At 44.2% G+C, this 19,302-nt stretch overlaps 1 protein-coding gene across 2 annotated transcripts in view; it reads left to right on the top strand.

The window, feature by feature from the left end:
• The window catches only part of LOC111855051 (metabotropic glutamate receptor 4-like), a 253,692-nt gene that overhangs the window by 190,222 nt on the left and 44,168 nt on the right, over window positions 1-19,302 (top strand). For both annotated transcript variants that reach the window (XM_023833665.2, XM_023833666.2), the window contains exon 7: window positions 17,145-17,345. In XM_023833665.2, coding sequence (XP_023689433.2) covers window positions 17,145-17,345 — 201 coding nt within the window. The remainder of the gene's footprint in view (window positions 1-17,144; window positions 17,346-19,302) is intronic.

Genomic DNA, 19,302 nt, shown 5'->3' with positions numbered 1-19,302 from the left:
CAAAAACCTTTCTATGGATAGGTGTGTCCAAACTTTTGACTGGTACTGTATGTACTGGTTCCCTCTTGAGAGGTGGCATGGTGGTTAGCACACGTATGGAGACCAGCCCTATGTGTGTGGAGTTTGCATGTTCTCCCCGTGTCGTCGTGGGGTTTTCGGCGGGTTCTCCCGTTTACCCCCACAGTCCAGAAACATGCTGAGGGTAACTGGAGTTACCACTTTGTCCGTAGATGTGAATGGGGTGTGAGCCTTGCGATGGGTTGGCACCCCATCCTGGGTTATTCCCTGCCTCATGCCCATTGCCTCTGGGAAAGATTCCAACCTGTCATCACCCTGAATAGGACAAGCAGGTATGGAAGATGAATGGATAGATGGGTGGTACCCTTTTTGAAAAAGTGCTGATTCAGCTATAAAATAATACATCAAATCATTCATCCATATTCCATATTGCTTATCCAGTAAATGGTCACAGTAAAACTGTCACTTACTGGAGGAAGCACAGGTCACATTACTGGGGACACACTGGACACTTTGGGAGTCCACAGAGAGGCACAATCCACACACTATGGCTGCATGTTTCCATTTGCAGAGAAATAGAGGATGAACAAGTAAAATACACACATAGCCAAAGATGGAATTCCTGGTGTGAGGTGTGAGGCCAGTTTGTTAGTCAGAGCATTTAGAATTCAGGTCTCAGTACAAACTATCCATATGTCTGTTGTTTCCTGGGCATCCATCAAATGGAGGTGACCGGTTTAACACTCGGTAATTATGCACTTCTTTGGGTGATGGCATTTGTGGAACTCATTATTTCACGCCGTCTAGTGAAGGACGTTGGGCCAGGTAAACACAGAGGCAGACGACCCTGTCTGGAGATGCGAGATTCACAAGATCATGTGAGATCTTTAAAGAAATGCTCCTTAAATAAGAGATGTGTCATTTTTTTCAGAAACTTGCAATCTACGCTCTTATGCCACCGATCTTTAAAGCAGCAGCGGAGGCTGGCAATTTTAGAATCGGTATTCAGCACTGCAAATCAGCACTGCAAATTAGCACTGCAAATCAGCACTGCAAATCAGACTGCAGGAGCTGTTCACTTTTGTCAGGGAATGTTTTTGTGTAGAAATATAAAGGCCCTTCATTCCACACCCCTGCTGGGACGTCTGTTATTAACGTCACTTCTGTCCTTTAAATATGAGTGATGTCACCCAATAGACTCATGTTTTTCACTCACACTCATTCTTCATTAAAAACTCTTCAAATTCTCAAAAATCTGTTCGATTCATATGAGCATGTTGACTAAGAGGGCAGGGGAAATTTACCACTTATTTTGTCTCAGAAATGCATATTTGAGGAATCCCTGGGGAACTTCTGATGTTTTGTTTTTTTTTTTTTTGCTGTTTGATGTCATAGGTTTTCCAAGAAAATATGAATTATGCAACAGTGATAATCAGGCTTTTCAGCTGAGTTGGGTAGCCATCTTAAGCCACCATTAGGTTAAAGAAGACTGTCGTTTAGGGCCTGTGCAGATTTGTACGTATTTCTACAGGTGTGAGGAGTTTGATAATTCGTATGAGAAGTGAGAAGCTGTTAAGCAGAGGTGCAAAGTCATTTAAGTATTTTTAACACTTTCTGTCACAAGCTTGTGTCGGTTTCAGAAAGGGGACTTCTGAAGGTTCTGGAAAGGCCCGGATCTAAACTGCTCAGGTTGCGGGGGGCAATTAGACAATTTGGGTGGGCACCATGTCACACAATAGACTATACAGCAGTGCAGTAGTGGCGTGTGAGCAGAGAAATAGGGGGGGTCACCTGGGCATATTCATATTGTATGTGTGAACTATGATGTCATCTCTCTAACCAGGAAAGACAAATTATTATAATAATTATTATTATTATTATTATTATTATTATTACGTGATTTCTGTAAGGTGCTTTGGATAGAAGTGTCTGCTAAACAAACACAAACCACATAAACACCAGCTTATCTACTGGCATATTAAAGGCAAATTTGGAACTCAAACTCATGAACTGGTATATAACAACTTAAGAGCAGAAGAAGTAACATGAACAGAAATGTAGTGGAAAGGTGCTCCTTAAAGAGAAAAATCATTAAAAGATTATTACCAAACCATAAACGAACTGACTTTGCAAACAAAGGTGGAAGCGACCTGCACCGAGTTGGTGTGAAATGGGCAGGGAAGGTGTAACATTACTGCCTGAACTGCCCGCAGTAGCTGCCCACAGGGAAGGTGTAACATTACTGCCTGAACTGCCCGCAGTAGCTGCCCACTCGGCCCGAAAGCACCGGTCCTGAAGCTTGGTTATTCAAGCTAAGAGCAGCTCTAACTGAATTACTGGTAGTAAACTTTGATTTTGGAACCAGAAATTGTTCCAAGCTGTTAATGGTTGTGTACGACTAATTTAAGTGAATTATAGCACATTATCTGACCATGCAGGTAACTTTATATTGAGCACTGACAGGGTTACCAACTCTCACACATGTGGCTTTCTGGTCCTTATGCAAGAAATCTTATGGCAAATCTATATTATTCTATTACAAACCTAAAATTAGCTATATCAAAAGCTTTGGAGGAGTTTGTAAACCCTACAGACCAGAGCATGTGAGCGGAGCGGAGCGGTGAGAATTTCCGCTCCTCGCTCACGAGGCTGTTGGCTCCGCCCGCTCCTCCGCTCTAATTCACACTAAGCCGCTCCGCTCAACACCGGCTCCTCGCTCCACAAAAATGTCCTCCCGCTCCAGTCAAATCGCTCCACGCTCGCTCTAATTTAAAAGAGGGAGAAATAATCTGCATGCCTAACAAAAACGTCACCTTAAACCGAAGCCTTATATCATAAAGAAATATGAGCAACGGCAACATTGCCACTCAGAACAGAAAATATTTATTTTTAAACAACATATATAGGCAACAACGGACAGGTTTGGCAATGACATTCCACACAAAAATAGGCGTAAAAATAAAGGAATCAGTGGGCTTGATAGCCTAAAGAATATACAGGCTAAGCATCCACGTTTTAAATTCCTCAATTTTTTTTTTGTAGATGATGCTCTCTACAAAATAAAATTTCACTGACAGCGTTACGTGAAATCAAAAAATCTTATTACACCTACTTTGAATGACAAAACTAATTTATTTGATTACCAATATTTACTTTATAGGATTTTATACTTTTATTTACTTTATAGACTTGATATGCTACAACCATATAAAACTTGCTCACGTTTTGCACTGGCTTCCGCCGTAGACTTCTGAGAAAAGTCCAAAATGAATCTTTACTCACTGAAAAGGTTCCACCACATTGTTGTTCTTGCTCTACGTTATTGTCATCTATACCTTTGATAAGAATTGTACACTCGTATAATCTATCAGTTTCCTTTGTGAAATACTCTGCGAATTCCATGTCGGCCAATTTGTGTAACAGTCTTCATAATTGTACAGATGAATTCTGGGTAGATTTGGGCACGTTTCAGAGTCGTAGTGTGAGCGGTATCGGAGCGAAATTGGAGCGAGACAGAGCGACCGCGCCAGCCTTAATTAAAAAACCGCTCTGTGCTCTGACCAAATTCTGCCCACTCCGCTCCACTCCGCTCTCATGCTTTGCTACAGACTATTATTATTGTTATTTCTTAAGGTAATAAAACTGTTACGTACATGAAAATTCGTGCGCATGTGTGTGCAGACGTCTCAAATTGAAAATCTCAGTCTAGCCGTTGGTAACCCTGCGCTGATATCAGCGTTAGCAAATGTTCCAAGACCTTCTGCGGAGATCCAAAAGCGTGGATTGTAGCGAACACTATAAATTGCTTGTTTTCCATGTACTTACATACCTATGATAAAGTTTAATTTATATATTACATTGAGACCTCGGTTACCAAATCAGTGGATACAGTTGTTCCTAGCCAGCAGTAATGTTGGTTAGCTAGCTAACTATCAAAGAGTTAATTAAGCACTACTAGAAAAGATACTTATTCAACTTAACATTACAGCAAAACACAGCGACAATAGATACTGTACATTTTAACAAGAAGGAGCTTTAATAAGAAAAAAGTAACATTCCTCCTTCTGCAAGCAACTACAAATACTCTGCAGAATAATATCCGATGGGCCGAATAAAATGGAACGTGATTGGCAGATTCAGATGGCGCAGGCTAAAGTTGACCTTTTCAAATCATTCTTGTCATCTATGACAGAACTTTTGTCTGTAACACTTCACAAAATAATGAATTGAATTTTCACTTTCATTGAAATATTTCAAAAATCATTTAAGCTTGAGCTTGGCAACTAATGCATTTAGCACATTATGGGGGTATGTTGTGGAAACATCTTGACTGTTTAGCAAAAAAGTTAACTGATTTCTTCACTTTTTGGTTGATACGAAATGAATCCCAGATTATAGAATGACTCATAACAGAACTTCAGTTGTAACTAGTTATAATGTGTATTCCTGATATCGGAAATTGGTATTTAACAGCTTCCATTGAAAAGAAACAGAAAAAATGTTTTGAATCTCATTAGCTTAAATAGAATTTCTGATAAGTGGAATTATGACTAGTTAGAATTAAATTTCTGATACCAAGAATTTGCATTCTAAACAGATGGAAACTGAATTTGTGATATCCTCTAGAAATTAATCAAAGCTAGAATGACTTCCCATACATGTTTGCCCCCTGCTAGACTATAAATAGTGGTGTAGGAAATAGAGACAAATAAATGAATGACATAATGAAAATGAATACTAATAAAGATATCACAAAGTAAAAACAAAAAACACGGCTGCTTTCATGTGACTTCAGTGACTGTGGAGAGTCTCAGACCCTAAACGAGCAAAGTCTGTATGGACATCTACTGTAAAGGTCGTGTAGGATGTGGATGGCTGTGAGCCTGGAGACTCTCCCTGTATCTGGGCCTCTGTGGGCTGCCAGCTCTGCTGAACCTGTTTGCTTTCTATCTAAGACCTCGCGGACCCTACGGGCCGACGGACCGATAAGAGGAGCCGGCCTAAGGCACTGCGGCCAGGCGGCCACATTAATCTTTCAAGGAAGCAGCACATCCTGACAGATATACAACACAATCCGACCCAAAAACAAAATACTTGGGTGCGACGGCCGAGGCAGAGCCAGATGCGGCGGCTGACATTTCTGCCCCTTGCTTTCTCACGGCCTCGTTATCAGCGAGAGCCGATCGCCCTCTGACACGCCGCTTCTGTGAAGTCACGCTCGACCAGCAAAGGCTAAGTAGCAATACTTTGCATAGTGCTGCTGCTGTGTTTGCAGAGTTTTCCAGCCAAAACCACTATTATTTTACACAAAATAAACAGATGTGCATGCACCCATCCTCCAAAGCTGCTTCTCCAGTGCAACCTTGCAGTGACTAAACAAACAGATACAGTTATTCTCTCATTCTCTTATTCTCCTTTGGGGGCATTCAGACCCCACGCAGTTAATGGGATCGATGCAATGTATGATGAAAGTTTCTTTGTTTTTTTTTTTATATATATATACAAGTGTTATACACCCAGAAAACCAGCTCAGCTTTTAAAGTGAACACAGAGACTCTATTCCCTTTATTTTGGTGTCCTTGATAAATTTTTCAGCAGGAGTTTCCAAAACAAGTTTCCAAAACCACCATGTTGACAGGCCATTGATTTTGACTCTTTTTTTTTTAGATTACTGTTTTCTTCCCACTGAAAAGACACAGGCATTATTTTGCAAGGCATAGAGCTGTCAGGGAGACCTTACAGACAGCATAGACTTGCCAGCTTCAGAGCCTGATGTCAGCCAGACTATAGGTTAAAACTCCAGATCCGGTGCGCGTTTCGTCAGCCGTGAGCTCGTCCACGTGGCATCGATGCATAATGCTGCAGAAAAAATGCAGAGCATTATGGGAAAGATCATTAACGTAGCCTTTAAGCATTTATTCCTTAAGGTACATTCAGTTATGGATCCTGCTATAACAGCGGTGGGTAAATTGAGCAAAACAAATAAAACAGATAGTATCTAATGCAGACTGTGATCTGAGATGATCTCAGCATCCTAGCTGGTCCTTTGCTGTTCCATCTTATCTGCTAGCATTGTGTGGTGCTCGTCACAGATTGCTGTCACCAAACACCATCACCAAATAACTTTCGTTGGACCACAGGCATGTGGAGTTAAAGCCACAGTGCCGGAAGTGTGAGGCCGTAGTGCTACTTCCTACGTCATCATTTTCACCATCGGGTGGCGTGGAGGTTCACTGGGTCGCCCACCAGGCTGGCCTGCTGCCTTCCAGTGCAGTTATGAGAATTGTCATCTCTAAGTTTCCCATGGTGCACCTGTGCATCTAGTAATGGACCAGCACCCTATCCAGAGTGTTGGATGCAAACATCAAGTTAATTCATATCCAGCCCATAATGCACCTTATGAATCAATATGGTTAATGTAAAAAGACTGGTTTGAAGTACAAAAATGGAACGTAGAACCACCAAATTGCACACACACATAACTCCCCCTCCCATCAGAGAGTGGAAACAATCAGCAAATGTTTAAAAGTTGTTATATATTAATGTCTAAAGTTACTGTTAATACATCGAAGTTCATGAAATGCTGTTTTGTTATTGGAAATCTGGACCTCTGACTTTGAACAAAAATCTGATACAGACCTTTGATCAAAACATTTCAGAACCTCTGCCCTGATAGGCTGCCGTCTCGCCGTAACCCAGCGCCATGTAATCGGTTGGAAGGTGTATGAATGCATGGATTTTTAACATGGATTAACAAGATTAATTTGTTTAATAACATGATTATTACTTAGATTTAATTGTGCCATTTTTCCTGAGAGATTGCATATCAATTTGTTATTAATGAGTTTTTAATGATGCCACGTTGTATACCCTCCTATAACAAAGCTTATCACGGAAAGTATCTTAATAGAAATCTTAATCCAAGAGTTACAATATGTTATTATGTCCGCTCATTATGGAAATTACATTACCTTCACGGTGACATAAGAAAGCCATCTTGAGGCTAATATTAACGGCTTCTTGTGTAATCTCTCTCACATTTATACAACAATCGAATTGCTCACACTTAACACCTGTGAGATGGGACCTCCCATGCAGAATTCTCAGGTTGGAAGCAAGATAGTTCTTCAGCGGCAAGCTGCAATGTTTTCCTAACTAAATTATGAAAAGAGGCTAAGCCTTTACTAGGGGGGTCTGATTTTAATGAAAATCATTTTTCTTTGTGGGGGGGTGAAGCCCCCAAAAATGGCCCTAGCAACACGTCAGCTTGGCACAGGGATATAGCCCGAGGGGGGGGGGGGGCTGAGCGAGCCCAAGAGGGAGAGGGTGATCTGTGGCTGAGAGGAATGCATTATCAGATTGATTCATTACACTGATTAGTGGATGGCCTCCCTTGTAATTTATGCAGACCGGTTAATTGTCGAGGAAGAGGTCGGCATTCTTGTTAATTAGATCGTTCAGCCCGCTATAATACGAGCTTTGCAGGTTTGTTAACTTGCTTAGGTTCTGTCGACACTGTGTCCATGCACGTGTTCTGCTGAGCAGGAACCCAGCCCTGCGGGCACGGCCGCCTGGAGACCCGGTCCGGCCCGGGTGAAAGCGGCGTGAAAAACGCCGCCCTGGCCGCTTTTGAGAAATCGTTGTGAAATGTGCCAAGGCGGGTCCATCCATTCGCGAGTCAATCCCTCCCGTCCAGAGAGACTCGCGTTATATATGGCCTGTAAAGAAAACTGCTTTATGAGTCAGTATATGATTTCAGATGGGGGGTGGAGTGGGGCGGGGGCTTTCCACTCACACTGGCTCATCTGAGACAGAGGCCATTATGTGTAAGTCCCCCCCCACCCCCACCCCCCCCCCGCCTATTTTTCATTTAAGCACACAGCTCACTATAATTAGCAAATGCTAAGAAACAAATAGGTCTGCCTTGTTGACATGAGAATTTAAGTCTGACGTAAAAAAAGTGAAAAACCGCGGCAGTGCTCTGGCTCGATGGCGGTGAAGCGCTGCTGCATCCTCTTTGAAACATGGAGGTGCCCAATTCCATCATGTCTCTCTGGGGCAGGCAGAGTCTGTCGGTCCGGGCAGTTCAGGGTATCAGCAGAAAGTATAGCTTTGCCGAGGCGGACGCTGATGTCCGACTGCAAAGATCACACTCCAGGTCAGTGTATCTTCTGCCCCCTGCCAACATACTGTAATCACTCAGCTAATGTGCGTGTGGATTATGTTTATATGACATTGCGGGGACATCAGGTCCCCACAAAGATCTGTGAATGCAATCAAAATTAAAGCTGCCAAAAGCCTAGTATTTTGTTTGGTTACTTATAGTTAAGGTTAGGACTGGGTAGGGGTTAAGGTCTTCATGTTAGGATTAGGATTATACCCATAGAAATGAATGGAGAGTCCCCCAAAGATATAATTACAAACCTGTGTGTATGCGTGTGTATACTGTATATTTACTTCAAGGCTGTGCCCATAACCACTATTTTATTAGGAACATCAGTGGGTCACAAAGTTCCTGGAGCCTCTCTCTGGAATCACAGGGCAGAAGGCTGGGGTTACCTTGCCACGCCATTACAATGTAGACTCACATACGGGCAATTTGGAGACAGTAATTCACCGAACTGCATGCTTCTGCACTCCGGGAGAAAACTGGAGTGCTCAGTCAGCTGGGGGTGAGAATCAAACCCACAACCTGCAGGGGTTAGGCTACTGCAGTTATAGTCACTGAGCTACCAGATTGCATTCGTTTTTAGAAAAAAAAAACGACATTTTGCATACATGTATGTGACAAGACGGGAACGAATAGCAGCAGTATTGCAGTGACACTGCAGTGCATCTTGAAAGTCACTGTGTCCTGGTTGGTCTCATTCCCGATTAACATGCATGGCGCTGCCGCTAACTGTCAGTGCTGAGGTTACGGAGACGGCCTTCACTGCGAGCTGCCCATGAATAACACTGGCGGAAGGTTATTTTTCCAGATGAAAGAAGCTGCTGTGTGCTTTGTGTTATACTCTCAGGTGTGTCAATCGGAACCCAGCATTCGCAGTACTGCGATCCATACTGGTTCAACCTTGAAGGTTTGTCTTTGAAGTCCTTAATGTGATTAATTGGACATTAATTAATTATAGGCACACCATACAACTGTGTTGAACCTCCCCGGCTCCTTTGGGGTGATGAGAACCTGGTTTCTGTGCTGGTCCTGTACCTAGAACACTCTGGAAATGGGCCTTACTAATAGGACATTCTGTGCCTTTTGCTGGATTGCTGCTGACGTTCCACGCGGGTTAAGCTGTTTACCAAGAAGACCTTAATGTGACATCTGGTTGTAGGCTGGATGGAAGAACCAGTGGAAGGTAGCAGGGGGCAGGAGGGTGGTCATGTTTGGAGGAAGTCTCCCTGAGTTGGTGGCATCTCATTAAATGAGACGTGTCGCTCCTTTTGTTCTTGCAGTCACATGCAGTGATGTGCCCTGCTTGACCGTGGGTGGAACCCGAAAAAAATCTCAGGGCTTGCAGGGAGATGTAGCCTAACAGGATGAGACAGACCCAGGGGGTGTGGAAGGAGGTTTGGGTTTATTATCTACACATACTTCAAAACTCTACTATCCCCTGCTTTGTGCCCCTGACCTTGTGCTGGTATGGAAGATGGATGGATGATGTAAGGATGGTTCATTACTCACACCTGCACTATACTAAGGACAAGACACTTAAACATCAAAGTGCAGCCAAAGAGCAAATGAAAACACCTCCACTTATTGGACCAAACAGTAAAACGCTTATTTCATTTTCTTTAGTTCTAGGTGTATATTGGCAGTAAATGAAGTGTTGGGAGAGATGCTACTGTACTGCCACTAGCTGGAACACGGACGATGTGTGAAATCAAGGCAACGCCAGGAAATAAAATTAAAAATAATAATAAAAAAAGATCAACTATGGTTCAGCTCACAAACCTTCTTGAGAGCATGTTGATGGGACAGAGTCGTCGTCCACCCCCCCACCCCCCCGTCTCCTTTATGTCACAGTACCTGGGGGGACGGTCCATTAAGCAGCAAGCGCATGTGAGTACTGACCCCAGACAGCACGCCCGCTCTCACTTATGTCAGGTGGACGCTGTCTTTTATCATTGCGCTTCCACAGCCTTGACAGCAAGCCTCACTCGTCACGGTGAGCTGGGCCGGCCCCCGCCTCCGCCGGAGGAGCGGGAGAACTTTTGATCCACTGTAAGTTTGCAGGAATAGAAGGGTATAATGGTGATACCTGGACATAAAGGGTTGTTATCAAAAAAGGCATGTGTCAATGTAAGGAACTCTCAAGTGGTCTGCCCCGGACATTATATCATATAGTGATTCAGGACTAAAACCTGCAACCTGAAGATTACCAATAAACAAGGTGCTTAACCCCTATTTCTCTGCTATGTCCTGCTGTATGAAATAAAAAATATATATTTCCGTGTGTTTGGTATAAAACCCATAGCTGAGTAATAAAACGTAATATTTAAACACCACAGCAGGGAAGGGCGACTGAGTCCTATACATCTATCGCCGTAGTGCTAATTTACGAAGGGACATGTGGTTTTACAGAGTGTGGTATTTATTATGGAGTCTTCCGGGCAGGTTTTTATGTTCAGTGTTGCTACAGCCTGGTCCCATGTGCAGCTGGACAGACCTGGGGGGTGGTAGTACTGAGAGAGAGGGGGAAAAATGCAATAAAAAAGGTTCAGGTTTTGCCAGCTCTTGTTAAAACAGCTAATGAAGGCAGCGCCGAGAGGTGAAATTCGTTCAGTTTGGACCATAATTTGTTTGGCTGGGTGCCTTGAGCTGCTGTGCTCCCCCATGGCTCAGATAATGGACCCCCCACTCCCACATACAGAGCTCAGCTTGAACAAAAACCTTCTAAAATGTAGGATTATATTCCTACATTTATATTCCTTGCTCTTCTGTCTGTTTGTAATAATTTTTCTTCGCAGTGAACTAATTATAAACTTGGAGTTATTACCTTTTTACCATCTATTAGGAGCCGATGAAAAATACAAATAGACTTGGTGCTTGTTTCATAACAGCATCTAAGACGTTTGGGGCCCTGCCGTGAGAAGCTGAAATGAGGGGTGGGGTCTCCTCCTCAGCTATCGTCAGCGTGCCGTGCCAGCATCTCCCCCAGGGAGGCTCTAGCGCCCCTCCCTGACAGCCTGTGGATGTCAGCCATCAGCTCACACTTTTTTTTTCTCTCAGCGGGAGGGGGATGTCCTACCATAACTACGCTTCCATGTTGTGTTACGAAAGCATTGCTCCTGACACATCTGCCTGCAAGCTTTGTTGTGGCAGTTATTTCCATAATTGTTGTTTATTCGCCCAGACAGTTCTAGAAGGTTCATAGAACTTCATCTGAAAAATAAAGACTGCAGCTTACTTGCTTTGGGTTTGACATCTGCCAAATACAATAACTAAACAAATAATAAGTAAATTCATTAGTGGGGGGGGAGATACCCCGGGAAAATAAGATCTCTAGCAAGGAAAAAGGGGGAGGAGCCTCAAAGGAAAGTGGGCCACAGCTACTTTCTGCCTCCAACCTTTACATGACCCCCCCCCCCCCCCATATGTTTTGGCTTTGATAGAGAGAGCGATCATTTCTGCTCCATGCCCCATGTCTGACTGCATCAGCCTGTCTGTGACAATATTTCCGCTCCCCACTGGTCATGCTGCGCTTGTGACGCAACAGATTCTGTGTGGTGGAAAATGCCGGTCATAGGGGTGGGCGGTACACCTGTGTCTTATAGTTCATTACCGGTGTGATTATGCGATACGATATGGATTAGCACTATACTGGTATCACCGGGAGTAGTCTACAGCCTAATTATACGACAGTCTGTTAATAAAAAAATAGAGCATTTTAAATTAAATTAAATTAAATTAAAAAACAAAGCAAAACAGCTAAATCAGCATATACAGTATATGCTCCGCAACCTTCATGCAAAGTGCATAGTAAAAGGCACAACTACTCAGTTAACCTAGAACCACCCGCTTCCAATACCAGCGAACCTCCTTTAATTAACCTCCAAGCAAGACGTAGTTCGGCGTTTGCAGCCTTTTGTCTACGCTAATGTGCCATTGTCGTTAAAAAGTGCAGCGAATCTGACACCCGCAACCAAAAAGCCGTAATGTGTCTAACAGAGGGGCTACTAACTCCCTAAATCGTACAGCTGAAGTATGACTTTTTGTAAAATGTTGGATAAATAGACAAAATTTATTGGTGACTTCATGTTCGCCAAAGTTTACCTTATTTAACAACTGTATAATGTTATTTTTCTACTAATCAACTGAAAAACATTGAAACGTTTTAAAAATATACATTTTCTGGGTAGCCAGACTTTTTTTTTTTTTACGGCAAATCTATATTATTCCCTTATAAACCTAAAATTAACTACATCAAAAGCCTTGGGGTAGTTTGCGAACCGTATACAGGTCATTTACAATGTAAAAATAACTTACATACATGTGCACGTGTATGCAGTCTTATTTCAAATGGAATATCTCACTCCAGCTATAGCTGACCAGAGTTGGCAACCCTGCGTTTTATTTTAAATGAAAAGTAAAATGCAATGTCGCCATTCATTTTGCGTTGTTACTCCGACAGTTACAAAACAAACATTATCTATGTCACGTTTTGTATCTTTTAGAAATAAAACCGTCCATACCGAAGTGTAATTAAATTGGAAATTAGCAATTGAAGTGTACTTATTGTATTATAAAATATTTCTTAATATAAAATATAAATTTGTATACCCTGAAGGGAAAGGACGTAATATTTTTATGTTATAACGCGATACGGTTTCACGTTTTAAGGTACGTGATATTTTCACGTTATGACGTGATACGATTTCTCGTTTTAACGTGATGTTTTCACGTTATATAATGTATCATTTTCACGTTATAACGTGATAGTGAGAATATTTTTTTTATTATTATGTCGTGGCAGTAATACGCTTCCGTAACACACTAATTCTCCCAAAACTTGGAAAAAAGTAATACAATATGGTACAATACCGTCACCGTCCAAAAAATGAAAAATAGGCCTACCATGATGATAATTTTAGGTCATGTATGTGATAAGAAAACGGACCCGAAAGACCCACCCCGAGTGTTCCACGAAATTTAAGGCTGTAATGGTGCGTTCGATTATTTCTCTCCAAGTCGGAACTCGGATGAAAACGTCACGAAACGTCACGAAAAACATCATTTCCCGTCGGAAAGTCTTTTATGAAGTTGAAGTCGGACAAGATTTTGTTGTCCGAGTTGCCCCTGTGACGTAATTTCAACATGGCGACTTGGTTTGTTTGTAGTTTGTTTGCCGTTCGAAAAAAGAATATCGCTATGAATGTACTAATATAGTTTATAAAGTTTTCAATGTGGTTTGACTAGTTCGTGTTTCTTGTTTGTCTCTCGGAAAAATCTCCATTTGGAAAACTCCAAATGTGGGTAGCTCGAACGGGAGATTATCGGACGTGATGTCATTCAACTCGGAATTTTCGAGTTCCGAGAGAAAAACGAACGCACCATAAGTTCTCGCTTAAGGAAGGCATGGTCCATCTGGAAACAAAAGTCTCGCCGATTGTGGTTCATTAAAACTCTCACCTACAATCTGAGCACCATCTCTGGATGGTGCTTAAACACGTGCAGATGTCTGCCCAGTTGGCAACTATTCTGGTCTTACTTCTGATGGCAAAGTGCTATTTCTAAAACGATTTTAAAAAATAAAGCTTTTTCCTGATGGCTAAAATCAGTCCTGATAACATCCCTGAACTATGTACCTCTCATGTGACTGTCCCCATCAGCTAAGTCACCCCCAGGGTCCTAGTGCTCTGCCTCAGCTTTTGAATGCAATAACTGCCAAGAAATTCTCGCTAAATTGACCAAGGAAGCTTGGTAACCCGTTGATGGCAGTGTGTAGGGGTGCAGTAGATCTATCAGCCGTGCTCTGGACGAGCGGACAGCTGCCTCCTAATTGAGGTGTTAATTGAAAGCTCACATAGTAATTAACATGTTACAAAAACAGTGAAATGAGCGCGGCCTTGATTAATGTGCACCTGTCATAACCAATAGCATCGGTTCGGGGATGGGGGTGAGGCTCGTCTTTTTGCCTCATTGCCTCCCATGCTCCCTCCCCCAAAATCCTCACCCCCGCTGTCTCATTTGACCCTGGTTTCATAGGCTGTTGTGCATATTTTAGAGATGTACGCTTTAATTCAGAGTGCTAACAATCAAGTGCCTAATGTAACAAGGTAATACCTTGACCTTCGCTGTTCTGTAGGCACAGTAAAAGAAAAAGAGAGACCAGTTACAATGCTTTCATCCATTCATCCACCTTCTACAGTGGCTCATCCAATAGCAGGTGATGGAAGCAGAGGGCAGAGGGCAAAGGAACAGGCGGGTAGGACGCAGGTCAAGTGACAGTGAAAACCCTGTAGCTCAGGGAGACGAACTGGAATGACGTGAAACATTTTACATGCCAGGAACAGTAATCCAAGGTGTTTGTCTGGGATGTGCCTATATGATGGGGGGAGTGGACCTTCACCTGCTCTTTTTTAGTGCTGCTGGGGATGTCAGTCTCCAAAAGGATAAAATCACTAGAAATAGTTCATATACAGGGGGGTGGAGAAGTACTTTGCGGATTTATGCTGCATAGGGAATTGTGGTTTGTAGACGGCAGCACTGCAAACCATAGACAGAAGCAGCCAATGGCGTGACATAGACAGCTGGGAGGGCGGTGGGGGGGGGGGGGGGGGGGGGGGGGCTGGGGACTCGGGTCATGTGACTGGGGACAGCAGCAAAGTGAGGGAAGAAAGATGAGTCTGGGGTCCTGCAGTAACACTGGCGGAAGTATTTGTGTTCTGCTGCTGAGATGCATGACAGGCATAGACTGGTGACCATGAGGGGCCAGTATCGCAGTGGGGCTTGATGTGCTGTTAAAAACAGGGCAATTTAACTTTGTGTATCCATGCAAAGCTGTAAACCATGTGAATCTGCTTTGATAAAGCGCCTGTAAATGTTGAAAGAAATACATTATAGTGTCAGTCATTCACCTGCAGTGTGACGGTGAAAAGTGAGGAAGTCATTAACTGTGCTGCTCCAGTCAAATGAGTATCAGGCCAAATATTAGTGTTCTTATCTTACGGAGGTACACAGTTTGGGTCTTCGTCATTAAAATGCCGGATTTCCAGTTAGCCCCAGGCGGGATTTTTATCTGGGCAGAACCATTTTCCGGCTAACTTATTTCGAGGCTCTTTTATTGACACGGCGTCTCCAGCTGTAATTCAGGCAATCATAAGGTAATGAGGCGCCCAGGCCTGGCTGAGAGGGCGGGATCCGGGAGTGCCGGATCAGGGAAGGTCATTTCCTGAATGCCGTGTGCCGGGACATTTGGTCCCCACAATGTGATATAAACACAATCCACTCCACACACACACACACACACACACACACACACGGTCGCGTAATCATATCTTTTTGGGGGCCGCTCATTCATTTCTATGGGAAAAATGCTAATGCTAACTATGACAACCTTAACCCCGACCCAGCCCTAACCATAACCATAAGTAACCAAACAAAATACGAGACTTTTTGCATTTTTAGTTTTTTCATTGCAGTCATGGATCTTTATAAAGGTTGTGGAAAGGGTTAGAATCTATCCTAGGAAACACAGGGGCAAGTTAGACGGTGCCCTGGATGCATATTGCATATCTGGGGGGGGGGTGGAGTCCCCACTAATTATATTTGCTGGAACGATGTACGTGGGGGAGGGGGGGTCGGGAGTTTATCAAGACATCAGATGGAGGGTTGAAGGACATTTGTAAGGAACCTCAGGAAATCAAGACTCAAGAGCTTTTTATTGTCAGTACATCCATGCAGAAGTACAGAGTGCATTGAGATACCGTGTTCCTGGCCCTGCCCCCCCCCACCCCCCCCCCCCCCCCCCCGTGGTGCCACACATAAATTCAAATATGAACAAATAGGCAGCGTTGGCAGGTATGGATGGGATACCACAGCATCACAGGCCAAGCACACGCGGCCATATTCTACAAACGTATTTATAAGCATCATGTTCTAAGCGTATGTGTTTGGACTGCAGGCGGACCTAGAACAGCTCCTAGGCAGAGTACTGCAGGCTGCGGCAGCCTGGGAGGCAGATCCCACGGCAGTGGTCCTGCAACAGCCTGCCAGAGGCATGTTTTTCACAGATACAGTGTCACGGACAAGCTGTTTCCCGACCGCTAACCGCGGAAACGACGTCGGCTTAGGCCCGACAGATTGTTTTTAAACCAAACCGCCATCACCGCAAAGTGTCAGATCTGTTGACGTTAATTATCGCACTCAAAAAACAAAATGATTTTAAATTTGTTGTTAATGTCCAAACAGTTTTTGTTTTTTTGTGCGTGAACAGCTGCTGCGGTTATGTTAGTCACCCATCCATCTTTCATAAGCGCTTCTCCAGTACATATTAGGGAGTACAGGATGTGCGTGCAGACAAAATCGCATGCAATTTGGAGACTCCATTTGCCCTGCACTGCAGGTTTTTGGCCTACGGGAGGAAATCTGCATGAACACAGACAGAAACACAAGTTACACACAAACAACTGCGGTGGGAACCGAACGCAAACCATGCAGGAATGAGGCTCTGGCTTTGTTCACTGGACCACCGTGCTGCTCTGGGTTAGTCATGCTCTGTGATTCTCTGCGATGCCATAAATGCCCGGGTACTTGCACATGAGAGGACATGTGGATGCACACACAGAGTCAGCGCTTGGAACCGAAACCCTGAAGATGTTGAGGTCATGGAGCTACCCTCTGCAGTTCTGGCCTACCTCACTGCTTCATCTTGTTGATATTCTCCCTGTCGAACCAGCAGCCATGTTGCGGCCTGATTATTCACGCATTCCCATTTTGACAATAACATTTTTTTCCATCGCTGAGTAAATTTCCTAATAATCCTGCAGCTCACAGCTAATTGCTGTCACAGGCTTCCGCCGGATGCCAAGATGGAGACCATAGCTTTGGAATCTGACGCACGATTTCCTGTGAGATCTTTTCCCAGAATGAGGAGTTTAACTGTCTGGCTTTCTACCCCCCTCCCCAGACCACGAGCGGATCGGCAAGGACTCGTGGTACGAGCAGGAGGGGAAGGTGCAGTTTGTGATCGACGCCGTCTACGCCATGGCGCATGCTCTGCACAACATGCACCGGGAGCTGTGCCCAGGCCGGGTGGGCCTGTGTCCCCGGATGGACCCCATCAATGGAACCATGCTGCTCAAGTACATTCGCAACATCAGCTTTGCAGGTGAGCGCTCACTGGGGGGGCAGGGACAGACTGGTGAGGAACACTCACACACTTTGGGAGGGGGGGGGGCCCACACACACACACCTGGGGGGAGGGGCAGGGGGTAAACACATATAAACACATAAATGCACACTTCGGGGTGCAGCCCACACAGACACCTGGGGGGGAGCCAGCATACACATACAGACTGGGGGGCAGCAGACACAGACCTGGGGGGGGGGGCAGGACAGACAGACCTGGGGGCGTTACCCCATCTGTAACAGATTTTTTAAAAAATGATAAATGATTCTTCAAACAGTGTTAAAACTTATTACATAATCCATAGCTGAAAACAATGGCCAGATAACGTGAAGGTGTGCAACGATATACGACTTAAAAAATAGCGGAATTTGTATAATATTATGAGGAAACACAGATATTGTCACTTTCATTAGAAAGTTAAGATTGTTTACTTGAATAAATTTGAATAAGAATGTCCAATACGTGTGGTAAATGTCGATTTTCATGAATAAAAACATTAACATTGTTATTTGCTCAGTGGTAAGCAAGAAATGTGACTGGCGATCCATTTGATGTTTCCCTCAACACTGGGAAAGAACGCTCTTGCCCAATGAAACACTTTGGAAGCACCTTCCTTACATTTGAAATCTGTTTAAATTTAAAATGAAACACAGGCATACATTAGGCAAGTGTTTATTTTGTTTTATTTAAATTTAAATTGGGGGGGGGGGAACATATTCTTTGGGAAAGAGTATAAACTGAGTTGCGCGTGGCTTTTAGTGTAGGAAGTGCTGGTACTGTAGGAAGCTTTTCAGGTGGGGAAGATATCGTCACGAATGACTCTTCACCAGTAGAGGGAGCACAGAGAACTCACTGGGCTATCCCTAAGGCGACCCCATTGAAGCTCAGACTGTCCAGGCCGTATTAATGCCGGGAGCAATGACAGATCACACCCCCTCCACCTCCACGAAGGCTTGCCGGCCCAGCTAGTCCCAGCGGATTTCCAGCTTTCCTTCTCTAGCCACCCGTCTCTAGACCGTATCTTTGAACTGGAAGTTGGCAGAATTCCCTTGGTCAGCTCCCACCCCCTCCATTTTGCCCCAGTGTCTGCCATCAGAAAGTACATCCACGCTCCAAAGCGGAAATCTTTCTGAGCCGGCCCTGACCACGGTGAGATCAGAGGCCCCTTCCATGTGGGAGTGTAACAGCTGTTTCCTTATTGGCTCGGTTAATATTCCCCCCCTGTGGTGATTGGTCCAGACCGTGTTGCTTCTTTCCTGTTTCTCTTGAGGATTTTTAAAGTTTATCTATCTGTCTGTCTGGCCTCGTTCCTCTAAGTTCACCCCTGCTCACTTCTTGCTGCTGCCCCCGCATGACCAGTGTACTGGACCATATCCCCTGGTGATTTCCTGAATCTGCAGCCCCATTTCAGAGAAAGGTGTAATTAAAATGTAAAATCGAACGAAAGATCATTTTTGCATGAAAGAGGCCCGTGGTCCCCTTAGGCTGCTTTGGTGTCATGATGGCATGTTTGTTCTGCAGCTGTCCTGCCCGTCGGTGGCTTTCCCTGGGGGTGGGGTGGGAGGGGGGTGGATTATGTCTGTCATTTTTCCCACTCTTCCCCTTTCTTTTGGAGCGACATGCTAATGATAACCTGCCCGCGACGACATGCATGGTTTAATTAGGCAGAGCGAAGGCCAGAACACAGGGTGCCACGTCGGATCACGTGAAAAGCCCCCCCCCCGCCCACGCCAGGGCTGCCTCCACCCTGCCTAGTACTAATGATAGGAGTGTGGATGCCAGATCATGTGGGAGCTGAATGAGGGAGTGATCCATTAGGACCATGTCAGCAGGCTGACCTTCTCCATTAGGACCATGTCAGCAGGCTGACCTTCTCCATTAGTACACTGACATACCATGTCAGCAGAATGACGTTCTCCATTAGGACACTGACACA

Source organism: Paramormyrops kingsleyae, chromosome 8 (genome assembly GCF_048594095.1).
Source record: "Paramormyrops kingsleyae isolate MSU_618 chromosome 8, PKINGS_0.4, whole genome shotgun sequence".
In the NCBI taxonomy this organism is placed as follows: Eukaryota; Metazoa; Chordata; class Actinopteri; order Osteoglossiformes; family Mormyridae; genus Paramormyrops; species Paramormyrops kingsleyae.
Note: the sequence above shows the minus strand (reverse complement) of the source record. Positions and strands in the feature narration are given on the sequence as shown.